The sequence below is a fragment of the Nothoprocta perdicaria genome, unplaced genomic scaffold, assembly GCF_003342845.1.
Source record: "Nothoprocta perdicaria isolate Ctin4 unplaced genomic scaffold, notPer1 scaffold_127, whole genome shotgun sequence".
In the NCBI taxonomy this organism is placed as follows: Eukaryota; Metazoa; Chordata; class Aves; order Tinamiformes; family Tinamidae; genus Nothoprocta; species Nothoprocta perdicaria.
Window position 1 is genome coordinate 1,084,029 of NW_020454394.1, and position 26,283 is coordinate 1,110,311.

A 26,283-nucleotide genomic window follows, 5' to 3' on the forward strand; every position below is an offset into this window, starting at 1 on the left:
GTATAAAAGGAGCACAAACTTCTAAATTATGCTAAATTCATGTTTTTTAAGCAGTTAAAATATATTAGAGGAATTTGGCTAGATGAGGTCTGATCCTCGGGTCCCTGTTCTATAGAACAGGCAACACAATCTACTTGGGAGCCTGGATCTGAAAGGCAAGATGAAATTTGAAAATCATAGGCCACATAAAGCAATTGTTTGCTTGTGATCTCTGCCGTTCACCAGAGCTGATATTTAGGCTGTTGTAGAAAGAGAGAGCTGCCACCTGAAGGCATGACGTGCTGTGCAGGCCTATGCAGCGTGGCTTGGTGAACGTCTAGACACCTTGAGCAAAGCTCCTAGGTAAAGAGGAGTTTCCAATGGTCTGGACCCAACTGCAAAGTATGTGGTCTTCAGTTAAGAGAGAACTAGCAACTGCCTAAAGAGGTTTGCTTTAGAAGGGATGTAGGGAATTACTGCGAGCAAAATTGTAGTGTCTGCACTATCCTTCCTTTGCTTTAAAAGATGCAGTGTCATCTGTTTGTTCCTGAAGTGATCCGGCTCCCTTGGAGAGTGCCGTGACATGCCAGATCATTTCTTAACTTTCCGTGTGGAGGAAGAGGAAGGAATGTGCTTTTTCAAGTGGGTGTAATCTGCTTTACCTGACCAGGTAAGATCTCCAGAAATCAGAGGCATTGTAATATGCATTGCATATCACTGCTGTCACTGGGAACTGCTTTGAAAAAGTTATGAAGCTCGCTTATGTCTCAAGAAAGCTTTGAGGTCATTATTAGAAAAAGAAAGGTTATTTCCCTGTGAGAATATTACCATCAGATAAGCTGTAGGAGACAGGGARCTCCTTTTGTCTTATAAGATGAAAGTGGGCAAAAAAAGTGCTTAGATATTCACTTTGGAAAGAAAGTGATCATCGGTCTTCACTGCTTAACAGCTCATTTGTGAGGTGTGTAATGGGAGGAAGAGCTCAATACAGAGCTGTACATTTTGTGTTTATTCTGGGTGGCTTTCCTGTGATTGCTGCAGAAGATGTAATGTAGATGGAACAGTTCCTTAAAGACAAGCTTTTCTAATAGGGGTCATGATTAATCAGAAGGGAGCAAAGAGTTCAGGAAAGAAGMGGGCTGTAATAGCAAACATGACTGGGGACGTGTGCCGGGCCAGCTTCCTTTTTTTAGCATCCGTGCATCGCTGTGTCAGAGCAGACTGCATAGCATCCAATTAAATTAGCATACAACAGGCAGCTAAAACAAATTAGCTGACTTAAGAAAGGGAAGAGATTCTGGAGAAACTTCTTTTTGGCTTGATCTTGAGGGCTTCATGTAGTTCATTTACCTTGGATCCTAGTTCACAGAAGCCTGTTGGCTCCAAGGCCTTGCTCTCTTGGCATTGCTTGGTGGCCAGGGAGTCGCCTTGGCCGTGTGCTGGGGGATCGCTCACCACGTGGCTGTGTTGGAGCCGGGGTTGTGGCCATGAGCCCGGTCCTGCTAGGAAACCCGGTCCTTCTAGGTGGCAAGAGCGCTTGGGGAGCTCAACCGGCCTAAGGAGGCCATTGGGACATTCTCCTGCAGGTGGCAGGACTTCATCTGAGCAGCCCTACCACTGCTCTGGCAACATGTCTTCCTCTCCTGAGTCATCCCCGCTCCTGTCCCATTACTCCCCTCTCCCTGATCATCCAGGAATCTCTCCGGGTGATTTTGTTGAGCTCTACATACTGCAATTCCTTCTGTCTTCCCTCTAAATCACCACCAATTAACAACTTGGATTCTAGGGCCCATCATTTTGGCAATTTCCTACATTAAAAAGAGTCTCTGCTTGCTCTGGTAGCAGTTTGCTGAGCGTCAGGCTGTGAGGCATGTATCCGAGCTGTCAAGTCTTTAATTTAATTTCTGCCTAACCAGGTTACATGAGGATTGGAGGATCCAGCTGAGGGTTTCCTTCRTTGTGAGCAGCAGTGCTGGGCCTGCTGCTCAGCGTGATGGCTGGTGGAAAAACAGTCTTCTGACACTGTTTTGAACAATTTTCCCTTGTGTGAAAATGATTGTTGATGCCTGATGAGGTGATTGTGCTCTGTGGGAAGTGGTTCGGGGTGGAGGCAAGGGCTTGAAGGAAGCCTTGAGTATATTACCATAATTCCACACTTTTTCTTTCTTTCCGTAAAACCTTGAATTGCTCTTTGCTGGCTTCATGGAGGTCTCTGTCTTCCAAGCAGCCAACTTGGCTTTTCAGTCTTAGTTCTAGTCTAATATTTTGCCTGAGAGCATGAAATATTGAGGAGCTAAACAAGAAGATTTGGTAATCCCCAAACTGACATTAAAATCCTTCCAGCTGACTCTGGTGACAAAAACTGTCAAAACACTAACTGTTTTCATAATTGCAGATAATAACACAACAAAAATAGAAATTAAATCCAAACAAATCCAAATGCTTTTGGTGACTGTGTGAGACGAAAGTTTTGCGCTGCTCCTTCTGCTGCAGTGAGTTCTCTATAACCAACAAGTGCCCTTTAATGGTGGGGGGAAAGAAGTCTAATTTGAAGGGGAGAAGGAAGAAGCTTTACCTGGAAGATGATACCAATATCACGTATTTCTGTTACAGCAGCAGCTGTGAGTCCTCGCAGYGGTCTCCACAGCCAGTGTGGTTTTTCCACCCAAAATCTCAATGATGGTGAAAACAGCAATGGGGCAAGAGAGGCTACATCTGCAGCTTGCAGATGTGCTACCCAACCCTGTGCTGTTCAGTTGTGTGTGATGTAGGTGAGCAACCTGGTCATTGCAAGAGAAGTGTGTATAACCTCAAGACCTTAAAGTACCCTTTTGCTGAGATTAAACACCATGGGTTTTGGTGTGGGGCAGTGGCTTAGGGTGCACAGAGAGAGGTGCAGCTGGTGCGGAGAAGAGCTCCTCACTTTGGGAACATAAAGTGTAGGAAATTTTTGYCCCTTGCCTGTGTATTCATGTATCCCTCAAGTGCACAGCAGCTTCATTTGAAACAAGCTTGGAAGTGTCCCTTGTTGTCCGGAAGGTGAAACGACAGCTGGGTGAGGAAAAATGGATCTTCATTTGGGCTAGATATAGGTCAAAATACTGCTGGGGTCAAGTGGACCTATGTCCTGATTCGTGAACAAGAACAGCTAGAAAAAACATTTCATCTCTACAGAACTGCAAATTAGATCAATAACTGTGTTTCCTTTCCCATATATTTATATTTAGCTCTTGGGAAGGCGTAGGAATATTTGACTTCTGTGACATATGTCACAGTTCTGAAAATCTCCTCCCATGTTCTTGGGGTAAGATCACCCTCCATGCTTCACTCTTATACCTTTCCATTGGTTTATAACGTTGCATTTGGCTTTATATCTTTGCATTGCCAAGTTACTGAAAATTTTGGATCTGAATCTTTCATTGTAAGTTCATTTTCACRGAGACCTCAGGACCTTCTTGGACATGACCTTGGAGATAAAATCTTTATTTCCAGCCKTTAGTCTGGATTGAGACTTACGTTGGGAAGGGTCTGGAATTTCAGAGTACAGTAGAAAATGAAATAAAGTAGAAAATTACTTGTGTAGAAAAATGGYTTGGTAGAAGAATGTTGAGCAGTACCAGACACTCCCTTGTGTGACGTGGTTGCACAGAGTCTGAGCTCATCTCACAGTCTGCCCCGTTAAGTCTCTGGGGAAAATCGTGGAAGTATCAGAAAAGATTTTTGCTGTGCTTGTATCACTTACCTTTCTTTGGGAAATTTTGGAGTGTAGTTTGTGCCTGCTGATGCCAAGCTATGAGAATGTCTGACTGGGATTTGGTTGGTCTTTCTTGGATTTGGTTGATTTTACATCTCAAAGTGTTCCTCTCGGTGGATGTRATATCCTTTTCAAAAAATCAGTGTTCTCTCAGTTTTCCCTGTGGTTTGGCTGGGGCAAAGGACATGCAGAATGCTGACTCTTATAATTAGGATTGTGAGCTACACACAGCCCAAAGATGGGAAATCTGTTTCCAGACTCTTCCTGTTGATTTAGTATGACAGAGCACCTGCTAATGCAGTGGAAAATTGTTCAACATAGAGGTCTCTATAAAGGGAAGAATTAAGTTTTACCCCTCCATCAACTCTTTGTCTTCATTTTGTCTCCATTTTTGTGACAGCACATTTTTTTGATATATGAGAACAGATTTGCTCTGTCACAGTGTATATTGTTCATTGTATTTCAGAAATTAAGTGTTTGTATTAAATTATTTTTCAAACAGATGAAGAAAAATGTTGTTTATCCTTTATCTTACTTTGATCTGCAGCACAACATTGACTTTTAGCRTTGTTTTCTAATAGAAAATCTAGTCTGTATGGACATGAATGCAATTTAAAAAAAAACTTCAAATTCTAATTGGAAGTCTAGATTAAAGAAAATAAGTAGATGGGAAGTCATCATTGTAACCAGACGAGTTACTTAATATCTCTTTTTTTCTCTTATACTATTCCATAATTCATATACAAATGGATCTAGATTATAAAGTTATTCCATAGTTTAATTAGAAGTTTGAAGAAAATGATGCTCTACGTTAAAAGATAACATGGTTACAACTCTGAAAAATAGTCAACTCAATTCTACATTGGCATCTAACTAGKAGGTTTAATTTTACAGAAGTTTCATGCTTAGGAGTTTCAACCATGGTCCTGATTTCTCAAAAGTGTGTTGCTTTTTTTGATATACTAATTGTAGATACCGGGTAGGATCAGCAGAGCTCCTAGGGGAGTTTGAAAGTCCCCTTTCAAAGAGGCGGAGATGGTTGGGCACCAGGCTTGTTGCTCTTCACTATTTCCCCTCTGAACAGAATAGGAGATCCCAACCACACAGATGCTTTTAAAGACAAATCTTTTGAATGGATTCATTTTCCTTGTTTTTGAAAATCCTGGTCCATGAGTGTAAAAATCATTTTTGGACTATATTTTTGGGGAGGAGGGTAGCTAAACTCCCCCAGATATTCTCAGAGAGTGAATATTCCTCAGTATTTCACATGGTATAAACCATCTCTGTTTGCTAATGTCCTTCATAGATTTTTTGCAGGAATTTAGGATTTGGATGGGAAAATGCTCAAGGGAAATGTAGTGCCGTAAGGACAGGACTCAAAAGTGTCTTCAGGATTTTGTTCTGTCTTAGGGTTATGACTGTGGAGCTACTGGAATATGGGGTAAAACTGGCATGTCTTGGGAGCAACATATCATTATAAAGACTACATGGTACCGTCTAGCAGAGGTGGGGTGTTAATCCAGAATCCTATCAGTTGCAGGTGTATGATGCATTCTGGTTGTCAAACAAATTTCCATATAATTTTCCTTTCTTTTATCATAAAATTATAGGATGATACTTAATAAAAACAACGTCCTTTTGACAAAAAGTCCTGTCATTTAGAGGATGTAGAATACAATGTTTGATTCTAAAATCAATTTCATATCACTTAGTACACTGAATTAATGATTATTAATTGTCAGTTAAGAATTTTAGGAAGTGCTGAAGACCTTAAAGTAATACCTTGATTTTAAATGGCACATCGATTCACCAGAAGGAGAAATCTGTAGCAAACCTRAAGAGGCTTTTCCTCAAATTCATATTGCCTCTTGTCCTATTGCTGGTCACTTCTGAAAAGAGTCTCGCCCCATTTCCAGGGCATTTCAGGCACATAAAATTGCCAAAGGTTGATCCCAGCCATTGAACCCCGTGGCTGCCCTATTAAGCGTAGGKAGATGCTAATGCAGGAATGCTGTGAAGACAGCTGGAATAGAGGCATTTCCCACAGCTGGGCTTATTACACAGAAGGATATAAAGGGATTTAGTTCATTTTGTTGTCTGAGAATGGCAATGAAATCCARATCAGAATGGAAGCTTTCTGTGTTTTTATAGTCTCATAAACATTCGGAGAGCTGTGTGATCTGTAAATGACCAGTRTGATTATGCTGCTTTGCACAGCCTGTAACTACAGGCAAAAAGATTGTTCAAGACACAGCTGGAGTAAAGTGCAGTGTGGAAAGCTGCGGCAGATGGGACTTAAGGGGCTGGTGAAATACAGCTGCCAGCAGAGCTAGGGTGTCTGAGCACCCTGGCTTGCAACTGAAGCTGGTAAGTCCTGAGCAGTCTTCCCAATAAAAGGATTTTATTGCAGTTTCAGACTCGCTAGCCCAAATATAAGGGTCAGGATGAGAACAGTATTTGGAGAATTGAATAGCTAGGACTGTGTGATAATAGGAAAGCAAAGATTAGGTCTTTAAAAGCACATTGGATTGCTTGATTTTATTCTGTTTTACTGCATGACCAATTGTGTGGGCTCTAGGCTGGAGTCGGTGGTGCTCTGACCAGCCATGTAGGTTACATACAAAAGGCAGAGCCCAAAGCAGCGACTGTCCCTTTACTTAAGAYGGTCTAAATGCGACCTGGACCACTGTCCTGTCTTTGCAAAACCAGACAAAATGCAGATTAACTTCTTACCCTTTGCTTAAAGGGTTACTTTTGCATGTAGACAAACTACCAAAAACACTTTGTGACAGCCTCTTTTAATCTCTTCCTAACTTCCTGCCCTTGTTTCCCTATTGCTGCTAACTACRAGAGCAGTCCTGTGTAAACAGAGGCTATTTCTTTCCCCATCAGTACYCTCTTCCTTTGCCTGATTCATCTATCCTTTGGCTTAATGATTCATGCGGTTGTTTCACAAGTCAGGAACCGAGCGTGAGGTCAGAAGCGCCCGCCTGTGTCATCCCCGTGGCAGGAATTAAAAAGGAAGAGCCTGGCCACGCAAGGAAGGAGCTGCTGTTTATCCCCGAGCATCTAGATAACYGGCGGTCACGAGGAATGAAAGGCAGAGAAAGTTCACGGTAGCTTAATGAGGTTGTGATCAAATATTAACAGGGGAAGAGCTGGCCCGAGCGCGGTGGTGTTCCCTCAGCCTGCTCCTGAGCTGTGAAAACAGAGTTTTCAGTGTGCAAGAGAGCAAAATAATTCACTGGTGGAAGAAAAAGGAGGAAACAAAAAGAAAGAAAATGCCCTGTATGTTTTTAGAAGGAAAATGCCCTGTATGTTTTTGTGTTCCATGTAAATAAACCCTGACCCTTCGGCTGGGAGACTTCGAGCTTGTTGGACAAGCGCTGGGTTGGGATGTGCTACTTGGGAAGAAATGAGCATGCAAGAAATAATAGACTGTGATGGCATAAGCAACGAGGGAGAGGCCCTGGCCACTCCTGGCAAYGAGCGCCTGGCTTCTCTGATGAGGTTTCTTTTGGTTTATTTGTGTTCTCCTCGCTGGGGTAACCGCGGGGAGGCTGCTGCGAAGGCAGATGCTCGGGCTTGYGTTTTAATCCCGTTCTGGGGCTCCCAGGCTTGCCCGTGGTGGTGTGTTGTGCCGAGCAATCCGGTGGGCATGGAAACATCCCGCAGCGGCTTCCCTGCCTGCATCACCAGGACGCTCCGGATGCTCCGCGCTGCCTCGCGGAGAGGACAGCGGCGGGGGCCCTGACCTCTTGTGGTRGCTGCGGAGCCCAGAAGTTGCTCCTGGCACTAGTTGGGTGATTTAGCCCTGAAAACGCCACGGACTTGCAGTATTTTGTGAAGTAAGTCTGCAGAACCTCCGGAAAGGGCAAAAGTGCCATCGGTGGCATCATGCAGCAAATCAGCAGCAGAGGCAGAAATAGGACCCTCTGATTTTCCACCTGTGTTCATGTCTCTGCTACACTATGGCTCTTGATTAAAATTGTTGTTTTTGGTAACACTGTAATATTTGTCTCAATGTGAATGTCTGCATGCGTTCGTAAGGCAATGAAAGATGCTAAAAGTGCCACTGCTGTCATTAATAGCAGCGGCAGAACTAGATGCCGTAGCTGCTTTTCAGTTAACACTTTCCTTCAGAAATGACATCACTTAAAACCAGGGTTTTTCTTTTCTTCTTTCAGGGGTGCATTCTCTGAAGTTGTTTTGGCTGAAGAGCGAGCAAGTGGGAAGCTATTTGCAGTCAAGTGCATTCCCAAGAAGGCGCTGAAGGGAAAGGAGAGCAGCATAGAGAATGAAATTGCAGTCCTRAGAAAGTAAGTATCAAACCTTCATTTCTTCTTCGCTTTGATTAGATACCTGCATTTAGAGAATAGGAAGCTCGATTGGCAGCTCACACTGACAGGTTGTGCAGCCCACCACAGCCAGGCAGATCACCTGAGTTTAACTGATGCTGAAAATGATTTGAGAAATGCTCCAGTTTCCTCSTTTTATTAATACAGCCAGGTGACCTTATCTACTAATGATTGCTGCAGTTGGGTCACTGGCTTTGAGGGGTGCAAAGTCAGGGTTATTATTTCCACCTGCTCTAAAGCAATCTATACRCAACTTAACCTAAGCTGACTAGACATAATACATCCTATTTTGCATACTGGTGGCAGTCTATATTGGGCACTCCATTCTTAGTGGGACTTCTTGCCTCAGCTCTTGGTTGTTTAGAAGCTGATGGCCGGTCATCTGAGCACCRTGTGACAAAACTGATCCTAAACCGTCAAAGCTGACTTGATCCTAAATATTTAAAGCTGGCCTGATCCTAAACCTTTAAAGCTGACTAGATATCTCTGCACTAAATGCTCAGACAACCTAAACCAAAAGACTGGCTTTGAGAGCAAGCTCAGCCATCCCAGYAGGCAGAAGGGATTGTTTTCAGCAGAGTAGCAGGGGCTTCAACATGTCTACAAGCCTCTGGTCCAAGTGCCTTTTCAGGACCTATGTTAGGTGACAATAACGTAAACCCAATGCTAGATCTCAAACAGACATCATTTGGGCAGAGGAGCAGGATTAAGTTGCATCAGAGAGAGGAAATCAACAGAAGGTTAAGAGAAAGAAATACATTTTAAGAAAGGCTGTTGCATGCATTTAAGCAGCATATGGCTTGCTGTTTAATGTTGCAAGAAACCTCTTGTAAAGCTCAACKTCTGATGAATCCATTACCAGGCAACAGCATCCACTATTTGGCAGTCTGAAAGAGTTCCTGTCTGTATGGAACCATCCCAAAGATRCTCACATGGGATTGGCAAGTTTGCATGCAGTTAGGATTGCCATGACCCTAAGATAGGAGAACAGAGAAATCCTTTAGGTCTTCTGTTGCTTCTATATTGTGAAGATTTTCTGTTCTCTGCACACAGTTTACTGAGAAAACAGGACGCAGTGCCTTGTCTGTGCTATTCAAACAGTGAGGGCTAAAGAGCGTGTGGGTGGAAAATTCTTTATTTTTGTACGATTAAATCGGCTTGGTATCTTGCCTGACGTGAGTAAGGACCATAAGAGAGTTTTTTCCATTTTTGTCTCCTGATGTTTCCTATAGAGCCATTCGCACAGAATCACAGAATGGCTGAGGTTGGAAGGAGCCTCTAGAGATCATCTAGTCCAACCCCCTGCTCCAGCAGGGACACCYAGAGCCCGGGGCACAGGGCGGCATCCAGGCGGGTTTGGAAGATCTCCAGAGAAGGAGACTCCACAATCTCCCTGGGCAGCCTGTTCCAGGGCTCTTGCTAATATAAAGCTTGGATGTCTTTGTATTTATTCTCAAAAATCTTTGCTAGCAGTCACAGTATTGAATTTGTATGTGCTGCTAAGGAAACCCATACAAAATAACAAAAAAAAGAAAAAGCCCACTTGGATCTGTTTACAGTTGAGGAGAAGTGATATCAATCTGTCTCCCTGTTCAGTCAACTTTCTGCTAACAATAGAAGGAGGTGGTCTTAGCTCCAAGGAATCTAAGTGTCCTGCTGTTGGTTTTGGTAGCTTAATGCTGAGTGGGGATAGCCAGTGCAGGTCTAAGGAGCGGGTAGGTTGCCCCAGGCTGACCTGCACGACCATCAAGAGTGGTCTCCTCAACCAGCTACGCACCCAACCAGCCAAGCTGGAAGGGGATGTGCACAAAGGATGCCTGCCAGTAGCAATTTGTTGTCATTCCATGAGAGGAGAGCAAAGGACATGGATGCAGAGCGAATGCAGATCTGCACATGTGCAGATGCTGGTCTCCCTGTGCATTCTTACATTGTGATTTTGGAGAGAGCTCAAACCCATAGAGATAAAAGTCTCCAAAAACTCCCTGTTCAGCTGAAATAGAAGCAAACTCCTTGCGTCCTCTTAAGAGAAGATTCACATCTGATACTGCCCTTTTCCCTCCTACACTCAGTCATGAAGTTTTGGTCGTTCTCTTGATGAGATGTTTACCAGGTATCTGTAGAGTGCCATGAAATGCAACAGTTCCTGAATTCCTGTGGTTGTCTGTCAAACAGGTGTCTGCCAGGGAGTCATGAACACTCACTGCTGCCTTTGCCAGCTCTCTAGCAAGATGCTAGTTCCCCTGTTTTTAGTGGCAGTCAGAGACTGTGCTGACCAGAACTGMTGCATGCAAGTATCACACATGCTTTGCACCTCAGACTGTTGTAGAGGAGATTTGTCCCCTTGTTAGTACAACTGAATCCTCCAGATCTGGCAGAATTAATATAGAGAAGAGTTTGGAGGATATGTTTTGAAGTAGTATTTAAAATAACATTTTTAAAGTTTAGGATTAATGTCTATGCATAGAGTGTTATGGAAAATAGAACCAGGTGGTGAAAACATGAATTCAATGGGCAAAACTCAAATCTCCTCTCACTGCTGCTGTTGACTTCCTTGTGTGATCTAAAGTATCCTGTGTCTTAATTTACCCTGTTGTAATTAGCTCCAATTAGTATTTATTGTCTGTGAAACAATTGGAGACTGTTAAATAAGAAGTTGTGCCTGCAGTTCCTTTTGCAGTCATTTCTCATGTCTGCAGACCCAGGAGTCTTCTTTACACGAAGGGAAGCTTCTGGGCTGGACTTGTGGTACATTGTCATCCTGATGATTATCTGCATGTCTCAGACATCAGCAAAAAGCTTTTGGAAGCATTAAGCAAATWTTCTGTATTAGGAAAGGTCAGCATCCCCCATGTGAAATAGAGGGAAGGTAGAAGACTTAATCTCTTGGATTCTTTCTGTCTGGGGGTTGGACACTGTGGCTGCCAAAACAAAATGACACATTTTAGAAGCGATGTTCTGCTAGCAGAGGAGCAAGCTGCCAGCCAACTGATCTGCATGTTTGTGTGAGTGCCAGAGTGAATCATGCACACTCGATCATTTTATTTTTTTCCAGCCATGGCCAACAAATCTGTTCTTAAAAAAGAAAAAAGACGGAAGAGCCGTTAAGTCAATATTTACGCCTAGCAACCTTAACAGGGTTCTTCCAATATGGACTCTTTTGTTTCCAGTTGAAATCCATGGCAACATTCCCCAAAGACTTGGATAGGGTGGGGACACAGCGAGGAAAGAGTTTACGTCTGAATGCARTATCAGGAGAGAGTAAATCTGCAGTTAATCTGGGAGCCTCCGCCAGACAGATTCCTCCAGCTCCATCTTAGTAAAGTATTTAGCATGAGCCTAATTTTAGACTGTAACTCATCCCAGTGAAATCAGTGAGTAGTCTGAACTTACCTTGCTTAACTCAGGCCTGTAAGGGTGCTGCTGAGAAGGGTGAAGGAGCCTGTAGGCACCTGTGTTCAGTAGTGCACCAGGAAGGGAGCTCACGTGGTCTTCAGCCTGTGCCCAGATGATGTCCTGATGCACAAGCATTGCTATTGCTTGCAATGGACAGCATGCTGCTTGCATGCAGCTGGACATGGTGCAAAATCATAGCATCATCCAATCATTATGTGTGGAAAAGACCTTCAAGATCATCAAATCCAACCGTAAACTCATCACTACCATGCCTGCTAAACCATGTCCCTAAAAGTCTCATCTGCATGTTTCTTGAGCACTGTCATGTTGCATTTATCACAGCATTGGGTGAGAACCTGAGCTGCAGCGTGTGCAGGTTGCTCAGTGATTCCTCCCTTGAGCAACAGAAAGCATGTGCTATGTTTTAGAATCAGTTACAGGAAGAAAAGTGGATGTCCTAAGTAGAACCATCCTGGATCCATCAACTGCCTGCAGGGAACTGTAGCATGTGCCCACCCTGAGGCTGCACAAACTCTTTCTGACCTGAAGTGGAAAGTAGGAGATGTGGGGGTTCAGATCCTACCCCGAAGCAGCTGCTTTRTGGTTTTAAAGCAAAAAGGTAAATTCTGTCCCTTCCATTTTTTTTGCTATGGAACAGTGGAAATTTCTTCCACGTATGGCAGTTGTGGAGCTGTGAACACGCTGAAAGATGAATTGACTGTTAGGCTGGTTCCTGAAGGCAGGAGGTGATATGAAAGCCTGGACTGCAGAAAAGTGCCAGTTTGAGGCTGTAGCTGAATAAAACAGAACAACCTTAAAAGAGGCAGGCAGAGAAAAATGTGCCTGATTTCTTCTTGGCCACAGCATTGCTAATTGCAAGGAACCTTCTAGCTGTGCTGCCCATATAAGAACTGCATATAGATCCAGTGCTGGGTCAAAATGAAGTCAGGGGAGGAAGACTAAAGTGCATTCAGCTCTGCATCCAGGTGCATAGATTGCTTAATAGCAGTGATGTGCCCAAGTAGGTGTGTTGTGAAGCAGATACTGTTTAGCTGGCAAATCCTACTCTGCATTAGCTAGTTTCCACTGAACAAGGATTCTTTTTCCAGTCTCTTACAAATTACAGAGTTATCTGCTCCTCTCACCTCCTCTTCTCCTCTGGGAGAGGCACCATTAAATTCTTCATTACAAATCACAGCCATGCCTAATTGCAGACTGAAGCCATTTTTTTTCCCGTGAAACAACATGATCAGACTGTTTCTAAGCAGGTCAGCTGAAATTTTGCCAGGGCTTTTCATTGCCTTCTCCTTAGAAGACCTGGGGACCAGCTATTTMGGCAGTGATTCATGCTCAGGCATTTGCCATCTCCTCATGTGCCCGCACCTACAGCCGGGAGCTGCTGCCATAACATGGCAGAGGTGCCAGCACAGCCTCTGTGTAGCCTGGGAGGCTTCACCAGGACACGCTCCTTGCAAAATCTAGTGAAAAACGGCRGTGAAAAACCTCCCTAAATTGGAATCGAAGTGCCCTTTTTGGTAGCCCAGCAGCAATCTCCCCCCAAAACTTCTGTTTTCCAGGTCTCTCTCTGTAAGAGTTTATCTGCCTGATCACCTTCAGGAAGATGAATCCAAAGTTAGTTTTGAAACACGTTAGTTACCTCCTGTTAAACTCTTTGGTGTAATTGAACTCCGAATCAAAGGCTACATTAATTCTGAGTAAAACTGGTCATGCAGAAGTTTAATGTGGCTTAACATAAACTCAGGTATTTAATTCAGGTTAATGTTCCTGCGTGGCTTTGGGTGGCCAGGTCCTTCTATCCAGGCTGCAGCTGATTCTSTAAGCTAAAATTTTCTGCTCTTCCAGACTGGGATAGTCACATATTTGCCCAGTTAGGTTCTTTTGGTGCMACCAAGACTCTTCTGTGGTAATTATTTAACCATTAAACATCACAGTTTCGGAATACAGGGCCAGTCTAATTGAATAGGTTCTCAGATCCTGCCTTGACAAGTGTTAGCCTAAAAGCAGTGGATTACATGGTATATCTTAGTGTACCAAGAMATACAGGGCTGGTGTTTGAGGGGTTGAAGCCTAATTTCCTCTTTACTCCATAACACTGCAAGCTCTTTTACTTTAAAGAAATGAAAGGGAAAAAAAAAACTTATCAACTCTGTCTATCAGGTAACATTATTTCTCGGAAGCTCTGCTTACCCTACACACAAAACAAGCTTGCTGCCTTGCTTTTTTCCCCCTCCATGAGTAATGGYGAGCAGATAGGCTGCCTCAGCAAGAAATGAAGAGACAGCTGGCTGTTATATTAAGTAATCGCTTTCAGAGAAAGCTTTTATGTAGATTTACTTGTTAAAAGCTGGCTTGCTCATGCGGTTGCTGTTGTGCCGGGTGGACGACGGGCTGACGCTCGCCTTCCCTGAAGGGTGGGCATTCCAAGAGCTACCTCCTCATCCGTGGGGCCCACAGATGGCCACAGGCTGGCACAAACCCAGGGAAACAGGGGCGAGTGCTGGGAGCTAAATGCCTCTTTTCTGTGGTTGCAAGTCACTTGTGGTCCCCTCGATGTTGATGTTCGTGCTCAAAGAGTAGGACATCAGAATTGCCATCGTGCATCTGCTGGTCAGACCCAGGTACCCCTCCAAGTGCCCTCTTAGGAAATATTCCTGCCCAGCAAGACCTCCAGGCTCCCCCTTGGAGCCAGGCTCATGTCTGGGCACTGCCTCGGGCACTGGTGCTAGAGAGGCAGTTTAGGGATGGAAAGGAGCCAAACCTGAGAAATGCTGCAGCAGAGGGGGACATCTGGGCATGCCTCGGGGCTGGCATCTGGACCATGATATCATCTCCTGAATCAAGGAGATGCAGACTGGCTGAATTGCCCTTCTCGGGTTGCAGGCAAAAGTGAATCGGACCCTATATATATGTACAGGGCACAGGGCACCTCTGCCTTGGCACTTAACATTTGGCTTCTTAACAACTCTGTGTGCTACAAATATTCTTTGGCTACAAAAAAAGTGAAACCTGAATCAGTTCTGAAACCGTTTTTGATGACTGAGATACTAGAAACTTTGCAGAGGAAAACATAGCTCCCCAGGACTGCCTCGATCATATTTCATGCTAGATTAGATGTAAGCAGATGTAGGGAAGCAGATCAAAGCGTCTTAAAAATCCTAAAATACATTAAATGAGAAAGAAAAATCACATCGGAACAGTAAACCCAAACAAAATCCCTTATAGCTTCTCTGGTTTTACAGAGTTTCATTTACATTCAGTGTGCTCTGTAATAGCTTTAGTGAGAGTGCGTGACATTTTGGGGGTTTAACCTGCCTTAATGCTGTGGGTATGTAGACCATTGTGTTCCTTTAAATAGGTTGGAGTGTGATAAGTCACTTGAGTGTGATTGCGGGATGGCAATACAGCTGTCCCTCGTTCTGCGTGGTGATGGTTTATCAAATCTCCGTTACATAACTGTTCTTCTTCAAGGCCAGCCCATAGCCTGAACTCAACTGAAAAATGGTCTGTCCTGGGAGGAAGAGGGGAGGCCGGGGGGAGGAAAGCGCATWGGAGCTCAGAGCTCCGGCTTGAAAAATAATTCAGGGCGTTATGGAAGAAACAGATGCTTTCTGGAATAGCTCTCAGACGCTTTTAAATCTGTGGTGTGGATTTTTTCAGCCTTAGTTAGAGTCTTCCTTCTGGGCCTAATGTGTTTTAAGTGGACCCAGTCCTGTGCATAGCTGAGGTCCTTCCAAAGGGTCTAACTAAAGAGTAAGAACGTTGCCTTTTTTTTCCTGTGTTTGTTACTCAAGAAGATGGTTATAATTGTTTTTCAGTGATACTAAGGTCTGATCGTATGTGCTATTGTCAGCTGAGAGGAAAGAACTGTAAAGATGCATAAAGACATTTTAATGAGATCTGACAGCTTGTTTAATGACTCAGCTTTATATCTGGATGCGTGAGGTCTGTCTCTGCTCCACCCACGTGTTTAAAGCTAAGAGTTATCTTATTTGCAACTGTGAACCTTCAGCTTGGGATTATGTAGTTTACAGAAGTGAAGGTCATCCAGTCTCGCTATGGGAGGACAGACATGTATGAGAAGAGCCAAGCTACACGGGAYGTGGGGAATTAGAAGCTACAACACTACTGTTGGAAGCATTGCTGCAAAATTGTGCAAAATAATGTTTGGAGGATGTAGCTTTTTGGGTAATAGCAAGGAAAGCAGRGAAAGTGCTTGAAGGCCAGATATTCAAGGTATTTCAGTGCCTAACAGACACTGAAGATGTAGACCAAAGTGGTTTCATTAGTCAAAATACTCCCCCTTTGTTTTTTCACCAAATTCATCATAAGTAATCTGACTGTTTGGTCCAAAACTAAGTTTTTTTCCCCTGAAAGTCATTTCTTTATTTGTATTTATACGTATAAAAGGTTACTTAATAGCATCATTTGCAATGGGAAGGTGCCACTCAAAACACTGTCAATATATTGCATTTCACCTGTATTTTTTAACTTAATCCTGAGATATTAACTGGATAAATTCAGTATTTGCTACTGAACTATTGTAATATCCTGTTTGGAGGCAGTTGGTTTCTACTAAACTATTGTGATGTCCTGTTTGGAGGCAGCTGGCTTCTAACCACAAAATGGCCTTATTTTTATGGTGGGTAAGTTACTCAGGCCCACAATCCAACAGTCAATGGTTTTTCCTTTATTTCACTTTCATGCTATTAAAATCTGTGGCACTAATTCATATGACATCGGAGCATCTGAGTGGTGAATTAAGGGTATAATTTGCAAAGCACTGCATAAAGTAAAACTGGGAAACCCAAGGTAGGATTCAAGCAACCAGATGGAAATATCCTCAAGGTAAGCACCTCCATCTGGTGCAAATCTCACTTGCTGTGGAAATCATCAATATGCATTTCTTGGTGGATCATGATGTACAGGAAGAAAATCAAAGTCTTCCAGAAATGTCAGTTCAAGAAGGTAGAAACAGAAATGTTATCAGAACAGACAGTTTCCATGAGTCCTCTTTGGCCACAGCAGCTCTTTGCCCGTAGCAGCATGCTCAAGGGCTTTCTGAATACCCCCTGCCATATTTTAGCACTATGTTTTATGAAATTAGATCAGTAGCATTATCAGTGGCTTGGGTTTTCTAATGTGTTACACCAGTGAGAACTTAATAAATTAATCATTATTTGGTCAACTAATTTTTCAGCTGTCATCTGTACCACACATTGAGCCAGGCTGACAATGTTTTTGCACATAAAATTTTGTTTTCTATAGGAGGATTGAAGAAGAAGTAAAAGTTGGTTAAAAAAAAAAAAAAAAATCTGTGCATATTGACTGTTCTATATTGACAGGAGACTCGATTATTTTGTGGGCTGCCCTAGTCTTCAGTTTAACCAAGGAAACAGTGATGACAGTCTTGTTATAAATTAAAATCTTAATATTGTGATTTTCTTTTGTCAAAAATTCATTTTTTGTTTTATTGTACCTTATATTCATGTGCTTGGAGTTAACCAGAATACATCATTTTTATGCTGGACTACAAGTGGTCATATGAGGGGGTTGTGCTTCTGCAACTATAGCCTATGAATTAAACCACTTTTCAAAGAAAGGACTAATATTTTCCTTAATAGCACCCATGCTTCTGCATTTCTGGTTATCAAATATATTGCCCAATTCTTAAACCTCTGTAAGTATAGAAATTTTGGGATTTGTTTTAATACTGCATTAGTATTAGTACCATCAGTACAGTATTATTGTATTAGTACCGAGACTGTGAAATTATTTCCCAAAGGAAATGTGGCAGGTAGCTTTTACTTTTCCTGATATTTTATGAAATTAAAATTGCAGAAGGACTTTAATGGGAACATTTTTTACTCCTTTACTCGCTGAGGAGTTGTTATTTCTTTCTGATGAGGAGGTGTAGGTGAGTTCAAACTTTTTAGAGGCAATCTGTTCCTTTCTGAAGGCATTTAAGAAAATACTGCAGTTCACTTGCAAGCTTCAAAAGGAATATTAACAAGAAGTATTAGCAAATAAATCAGTATTTTGTAGCTGCCTAGTGAATAAGAAATAACTGGCGTGCACCTAATGGCARAGTGTGCAGCGTGAGTGTACGCACACCAGGCTGCCTCCTCCTGCCTTCAGTCCAAAGCTTCTATATATAATCTGTTTGTTTTCCCCCAAACGGAATAACAGCCAGCCTCAGATATCTTCATACCTTTGTGATATCTGCTGCCTTGACTGACGCATCAGGGATTAAACCGCGACTGTTTTGCACTTAAAAATATGCGTCTTTACAGCTTGAGCTGAACAGCCTCCCAGCTGGCAACGTGCACAGGCTCAGACCTCCGCGGACTGGGCACGGGGAGCAACCATTAGCTCACGCTGACATAAGTGTTTGAAAAATGCACATCAGCATGGGGTTGTTTTTCAGGACAATTAAAAAACTTCTTTTCTCCACGCACCAAAGCCAGAAGGGCCCATGTGCAGCAGCTGGATTTGGCAGAAGTCATTTTGCCARGAAGTGGCTCTCCGGAGCAAAGCAATCTCATTGCTGCAAGCGTTGCAATTGCAAGAGGAAACGGTGGCTGCTCACAACTCTTCYCTTAAAGGGAACAATGTGAGATCTCTATCTAAAAACACAGAGAAAAGGAGTTCATTTTTTAAATGCTTTATGTGAGTTGCAGCAAATGAGTGACTGTGGTGTGGTCCATAGAGGTATATAAACGGCCAGTACTAAAGATAAGGCATCACTGTGTAATAGTGATGTCYGTCTGCTTTTATACCTACTGCAAGAGGATGCTGGAAGTGGCAAAGTGTTGAGAGGTTTTCCTTGTCCTTTCTCTTGTTTTTTGGAGCATGTGAGAAAATTTCCTTGGAGTAGAGCTGCTCCATTCTTAGCTATGTTTAGGTCTTGAAGRCATTGTCCTTGCCATATATGGTGCCCAAAATCCATCCAAACCATGTGGCTTTCGCATGGGCAAATGAGCCTGCCTAGTTGACAAATGGAAATGGGTAATATGATCTCATGCTATTCAGGTCAATAGGAAAATTCAAAGTCATTGGATGCGGTTACGTGACTCCCCRAAATTCCCTGGAGACTTCCAGCGCAAACCAAAAGTGGAAAGGAGCCCTAGGTGAGGGTTGCCCATCAGGGTTTACCCTACACTGTCATGCAGGGCACACGCAGGACTCAGTGTGTTAAACATACAGCATGTTTACATTTTCAGTGCCTTCAAAGTTCTCATAGCAGAAGACAAGCCCCAAGCCTGTGAATGCAGATTTACTCTTCCAAAATTACTTACACCTTCTTCATGTCACTATAACACAGGCTCATTTAAGCCAATGCAGATGTACAAAGGTGTTCTTGGGCTGAAACAGGAGATTTTTCTGATGTTACTGCTGACACCAGCTGCGATGGCTGAGTACAGACTTCACCCTGCAGACAGAGAAGCTGCCCATACCCAATTTCCTATCTCCTTGTAGTCCCAGGGACGCAGCCAGAAGGAAACCCGAAAGGTGTCTCCTATGCAAGGATGGGGCATGTGGCCTGCAGCTTACAAAATGGGCATTTCTCCTTCTCAGTCTTGCTATCAGCATTGTCTGTCCTTCTAGCAACTGAAAAGAYCAGGACAGAGTTCCCCACCATCCTTCACAAGGAAAAGCTAGCATTGGCATGCAGAGATTTTCTTGGTTCTGATTCGCTTTCGGGACCCTGAATTGCTGACTTTGTTTAAAATTCCACCTCTTGATAGGAGCATGTGTTTCTGATTTTCCTTCTTRTGATGACATAGTTTGCACTCTTCACTGAGAGTTCTGGGTTCATTATAGAACCAACTATATTTGGAATCACTCTGAATTACTCTTGAAATGGAAGGCTGATGTCAGTATTTATGGCACTTTTTCACTCTTTTTTTTTTTCTTTTTTCCTTTTTTCCCCTGCAGTTGAGTGTTAAATAACTATTCAAGCTGGGGACACTAATATCAATTTATTGTCATATAATTTGATTGGATTTATTTTAGTGCTATCCATCCTCCTAGGATAGCTGGTATAGGTAAATGTATTAGCAGGAGAATTTGTCAAGGATTTAGTAAATAAGAGAAAAGACGTGTCTGTGAGTGTAGAGATTTTGATTAGAGTGTACAGGGAAATCTTAGATATATTAGAGACCTGATTTTTTATTGACTTTGGCACATCCATGTGGCAGATTCAAGTGGCTTTTTTTAAAAACACTGACAAAAGTAGATGGTATCTGAGTCACTGGCTTTCTCTTTGTTAGCACTTAGGATCCCTCTCAGCATATATCAAGATTTTCTGTTCAGTTGAAGAAGGTGGGATAAAAGTTGGATATACTCTATATACTTAATATACTCAATATATGGCTTACAGTCTCTTTAGTATAAGACTGTATTTTTAAGCCTTTTCCGTAATGTGGGCTGTGGTATTTCATCCGTTTATTATAAATAGATGATGATAACTGGATTTGACTCTTTCCTAATAGCCAGCAGGATAGCAGGCTTGATTTGAACTGATGGGAAGTCTGCTACTGGTCATGGGAACTTCAATGGCATCCCCCTATATGCCTTTAGAAATCATCCTTATTTTTTGCCTTGGTTTAACTTCAATTTATTGATTATTTGTAATGCCTTTATTGATGGATTCGAATATCATGTGATACTTTGCTTTCTTCTCATAAAACCACTGGCTGTGTGTGATCCAGTCTCATCTGTCAATTTTCAGTGAACTGAATAGAGCTCTTCTCTATAGACACCCTTTTGGCACTTGGAGGATATTTTGGTCAATTCCCATGTATATACTGCCCTTCGAAGTGTTCTTATGGTACATCATGAATTGTGGGAGATTGACAAGGAAAAAAAAATGCATTTACAGAGCTGGTAGTCCAGGAAAGAGCACTTGATTTGGCAGTAATCCTCTGTTGGATTTTATCATTGTTTATTAAGTCAGCTCTTCTGTGAAGTTAACTGAGAGGAAAAGTGGATTCACAAAGTGGGAACTCTTGGTACAGACAAACTGCTCGGTGATGGGGTGGCAACTGTCTCCCCACTCCCTACAAATGGGAATAGAGCCGAGCCMTATCAGGTCCCTTAAATGCCTGTGTATTGAAAGATGGCCCCACACAGCTAAATCCTGCTGCATTTTTGGATTCTTCTCACTTAAAATAGAAAAAAAATCCTCCAAGAAGCCAATTGCTAGGAACGTGAGCTAGGACTCAGACCTGCAGTATGTTTGGGTTTGCCTTCAGTGTTTCAGAAGAGGTGGAATTTTACAGGTAACCCCTAAAAGCTATAAAAAGGCAAGTGAAATGATGTGGCAGCTCATGCTTGCGCTTGAGAAAGCAGGTTCCAGCTGTCGCAGCAGGTGCGTCAGTGTGTTTGAAACGCCAGGCTGGATCCTGATCTTAGGCATGCCCTGAAAATCAACTGAAACTTCCCACGTTGATGAGCGCTTGTCACCATCGATGTCGCCCGAGTCATACAAAATCGAACAGGAAGGTGGTGTTGACACGACAAAAATCAGTAAATGCTTAGGGTTGTTGAGCGATGGGGGGCCAGGGCCTCCTCCCATAAGACAGCTGAGAGRCAAAAACGTGTTAATTTTGCCCCATGTGCCCCAAGTGAATGGGACAATCCAGCCTTTCCCATCACTTTGCCGTGAGGTGTCCATGAGGATCCATGTCAACGTGAAGCAGCTTGATTTTTGTGTGAGCTGTCTTGCAGGGAGCGCTCTGTGCGCCATGTATTACAAAACAAATTTGTCTGTAAACGACGCTGACCTTTACCGGTGGTGCGGCCGCCTTGCAGAGAACACCCCGAGGAGACACATTGCGCCAAGCGGACACCACCACAATTCCTGTAATTTGTATGTGGCATTTCTGACTTATGAAAGGCTAAGTCGCTTCAGCACTGCTACCTCCCACCGGCTCTCCTCACGCCCAGGCTTTGACAGGCAACGCTGCTAGAAACCAAGTTATTTCAGGAGGAATAAATGTGTAGATGTAGTTCTGACATGAAGATCTCCCTTTCCTCTGGTTGGCCTTAAGAGGGTTTTTCACACTGATAACCTGTCAGCCGCAAGGAGAAAGGCCATGGCAGAGACCCACTGCTGCAGTCTGTGGTACAGACCATGCTGTGAAACCATCTGTGTGTTAGGAGGGCATTAGGGGTCATCTCTGAGGCGGCGGCCATGTTTTGGGGTTGTGGTGGAGCATGAAGGCCCATTCCAGGACTAAAATCCCRCAGTAGTAATTGCTGTGGAAAAGTGAAACCAAACTTCACAAAGACAGTTAATGTCTAATTGTTCCCTTCTGGCTTTCCTTAGGAAGCTCTTCCAGAGTGTCAGCTGCTGACATGTCTTTTCTCCCTTGTTTTTAGATTTGTTATATACGTCGTGCCAGGCRGCTGTTGCTGAGGTAGCTGAGTCTTGTGGAAAGGTGGCTGCTGTCTGGGATATGATAAAATTAACTTAGATCAGTATCAGACACCGCATGTGGAGGGACCAGCTCAGGCTAGAGGATGCTGGWGTCACACAGCACACTGATGTTTGATCAGCCCATGTGCAGGAGCAAACCAAGCAGGCTCTTTTCTTTGCCAACTCTTCACTCATAGATAAGCAAGGCCAGTCTGGATCACTTGGACATAAAATCATCAAATCTCTCTGTTTTCTTTATGAGACTTGGAAAAGGTGCTTTTAATGACTGCTGGTGTTTGAATTCCCCAGCCCACCTGAGGCCCTGTGTTGCTCCAAAACACTCTTGCAGTAGGATGCATCTCCTCAAAGGGTTAAGTGCTGTGGCCCATCAGTTCTCTGAATCATTTACCCCTTCTGGGGAATATGCTAAGCTCTAAATGATTCATGAGCCTCATTGAAGAGAGGTGTTACCTGCTATATTAAACTGCAAACAGTCTGTTTATTTTTCCCTGATGATTTTATTCCGGTACCCAGGTGTGGTTGCTCACTAACTTGATGTGTACAGCAGGCCCCGAAGCAAAACAGTCATTTGCCTACATCTAAACAAACACATTGTCTAATTACTGTTTTAAAAGGTGATCTCACATAGAAAGATACCAGTAGCAAATAGCTGCAAAGGGAGGACACATCTCAAGCTGGCACTGGAGTGAAAGGGAATGTCCTGGAGTTGTAAAAACTTGTCTTTATATCTGGCGTGCTGCTTCTCTTGCCCCAGTTTTATGAAGATCTTGGGTGTGATACTTCCTAAGAAAAGAGTATTATCTCAGGAGTCAGTGTCTGTCTAAGCTGTAAATATCTTTTTCTCATCAGTTCATTTCTGCCCCATTTTCCTGATCTTATTATTCACTTTCTTTCATGCATTTATTAATGGCAAGCACTTGTAACATCTGCTGGGAACTGAACAGAGCTCTCTTGTGGTAAAAACAGAAGATGCTGTGGCTTATGTTAAAAGAGCTGGTCTCTGCAGGAGTGGTTGAAACAGACTCTTAACAACCATGAGTAGCGTGTGGAGAGGGATCCAGAACAGGCAGGTATCTAGGAGTTACATCTCGAGGAACTATGTAGGTATGAAAAGCAAAAGTCTTGTAGTAGTTAAGACTGCAGTTGACTTTCATTATGAAGCCCAACTTGTGATTTTCTCTTCTCCTCTGGTCATGGCATGCAAAATTTAATTGGCCTTGAAGATATCATATTTATGCTGAGAGTCTGCTTTGATTTCTATGGGCATTAATCCACTTCAATTTTAGTGATAGATCATTAGACAATTTGTTATTTGTTTAATGCTTCTGCATGATCTTCTAAAGTTTCACGTCCTGCCTTTACTGTGCCACTGACAGTGATGCTGAGCAAGCTACAGGCCTTGGGCAACACTGTTTTCCCATCTCCTGTATGCTGGATAACAATGATAGCAGGTTTATTTCGTTGTATTTTATTGTATTTTGTTGTGTTTATTGTATTTAATTTTATTTATATATTCTTATCTATCTCCCATACAATGTGATGGCTGTATAAATATTCAGTGCTGTTTATGAAAGTCCGCTAAGAACTCCTCAAATGCTCTTTATGTCTTCACCTAAAAAACAAACAGCAAAAAAAAAGCTGAAATAAGTTAAATAAACATCAGCTACCTTATTAAATGAGATTGTCTTATCCCCTAGTTATTTGGCTGGGGGTTGCTGTSCTATCATTTGTATTAATGCTTTCTRTCATTTCTACAGGGCTGAGGCCCAGGACCCTGCTATATTTATCAGGCACAGCTTGTGTAAACTCACCTTCCTCTCACATTAGGAGGAAAGCAACATGCCTGGAAAAGCAACCCATTAGGAAATATCCCATTGTGCAGGATTTCTGCAGCCCCTAGCTGGTTACAGAGAGAGAATAAAAATTTGGTCAAGAGTCCCTGTCATCTGGTCATTGTTCCATATTTCAACGAGACATGCGTAACATTGCTGCTGACTACAGCCAAAACATGTCATAACAACATGTCCACGAGCAGGACACATCTAGCCACCACTTCAGATAATACTCAGACAAATTCTTAGCAAAGAATACAGATAAATAAAGAGCAGAGAAAGGAGCAAAGGGCATTTGTAGCTGTGTAGCACTGCATGAATCAATGCAGCTCACCAGCATAAACTTAACTTAAATTTCAGAAAACAAACACTCATTCAAAACGTTTCCTCCCATTAGGATTCAGACAGAGGCTTCTTCTTTCAAATTCTTCTGACATGGTTATTTATTCTTCATCTAAAGATATTTTGGGTTCATCAAAGTGAACTGTAGCATACTTCAGCTAGCAATAGCTTGAAGTTGCACAGTGAAACATTGCATCCTCTGCCTTGGCTATAAACAGTGACTTTAAAGTATGCTGCCTTTTSTAAGTGGGGTTGTTAGTGATACGTCAAGAATTGTACGCAGGCTCAGGGACACTGTTTATATAAATATTGTACACAGCTGAGTTTACATATTTGATCCGATCCTATCTGACTCCAAGGAGATAAATGAAATCAGGTTCTTGAAAGGCAACTAATTAAGCCATGAAACAATGACTAAGATAAGATACTATTAGGCAATATGATCTTGTTTAAATAAGAGGTGAAAGGAACTCATAATGGAGAAATACGCCTTCCTTTGCTCTTCTTTTGCATAGGTTAGCAAAGTTTAGACTTCTCAGAAAGAAACTGGCAACCAAAGGAGATCTACAGATCTGAAGATCTCATCTTTGGCAAGAGGAGGGACAGCTGGGATGGGTAGCAGTGCTTGTAAAGAAAACTTGATCAGAGACAGATATTGGTAGGCAAGGACTGCAGCGCAGCTTGGCTCCAGGCATGATGACCTTCTGGCTTGCTGCAGACTTTTCAGGAATTAAATAATAAATTAGTTTAAAGAAGTTGTTTCTTATAACCAGTGGCTACAGGTTAAGGCTGAGAGATGCCCAACATGCATATCTGCTGTGTTGAGGTGCCAGGAAAACAAGGAATCTGCAAATTACAGGCTTGGGACAAGAGGGTCTAGCCAACATCRTTTCACCCAGAGAGGTGGGAGAGGTGAAAGAAACACTTGGCAGAGTGAGTGAGCTGTTGATGTGAATGTAGTTCTCCTGAAATTGAGCAAGTTCCCACCCCTGAAATCTGCCTTAGAAGTAAATGAGACACCAGACTTTTGTTACTATGCCCGACCTTCAGTTAATCAAAAAATAGCAATACTGGCTCACCTTTTTAATTTATCTGGTAGCATAACTTGCTTATTTGGAGAATCAGGCTCTAAATCTGTTCCAAGTTACATTAGTTTTGCATTTGTTTTATTTCTTTGACTTCATCAAGGTTGTTTCTGAATTAAAATCTAACTGGATGTAATCAGCCATTAGCATGAACAGCTTGCAAACAGTGCCGGTGGGATGTTTTTATGCTCTTTGGCCAGAGCTTCTGGATGCTCAGTGGTAAGGAGCAATGGTGTATTTGCTGTTCAGATGCCAGAAAATTGCTGTTGAACCATCACATCAGGTTCACATGAGCCCTGGATCCTTAAAGTACTGGATATTGCTTGGTTATTATCGGGTGAGAGATGACACCYGAGCTGGTGGTATGCATGGGAGGAATCCTCTTCATCAAGGAGTATATACTCAATGCTTAAATGTTATTAATTAAAAAAACCTTTTTCCCTTAAACAATTATTTGATTTTCTTAAATGCTAAATGCTCCCTCTTTCAAGTACAGTTGTGTAGAAATCACAGGTCTCTCTCTGCTTTAGAAATTCATGAATCATGACTAAAAGTCAAGATGAAGGTCACATTACTCAGGATGTGGACAGGGAGGTAGGAACTTCTGTGTCAATCCTGGCACAAGATTTGAAGTTCAGCAAAGAAAATGGCCTTTTGATTTCAGCTTGTGACTTTACTTCCTCCTATGGACAGACACTTCATCTGTGACCCCAGTCAGCCTCTTTATAAAATGAGGAAAAGTAAATCCTGTTTAAAATGGTAACATGAGGATTAACATAGTCAGGGGGTCAAAATGACCAGAGAGGCCTTGCACACATCTGTCYGGTCTCTGTCTTTTTACTGCAGCCATCACCAACATGTTGGAGTAGCAGCTCATAAGGTAGATCAGGAATTACTAGGTCTCTGCTAATCGGAATSAAAACCTTGCCTTGAGAACTAGAAAATACAGCTCATACACTTGATTTGCTTAATGTTTGGTACCTAATTTTAGACTAAAATGCTTGAAGATTCTCTTTAATAAGAGGCATATAATAAGGCACCTGAAGAGACCCCTGGGCTGGGGGCTCCCAAACGGCTG

The 26,283-nt window shown here is 42.7% G+C and overlaps 1 protein-coding gene across 1 annotated transcript in view; it reads left to right on the plus strand.

The window, feature by feature from the left end:
* CAMK1D (calcium/calmodulin dependent protein kinase ID) overlaps positions 1 to 26,283 on the plus strand; it is a 188,227-nt gene that overhangs the window by 64,265 nt on the left and 97,679 nt on the right. The window contains exon 2 of the mRNA XM_026033280.1: positions 7,921 to 8,052. Coding sequence (XP_025889065.1) covers positions 7,921 to 8,052 — 132 coding nt within the window. The remainder of the gene's footprint in view (positions 1 to 7,920; positions 8,053 to 26,283) is intronic.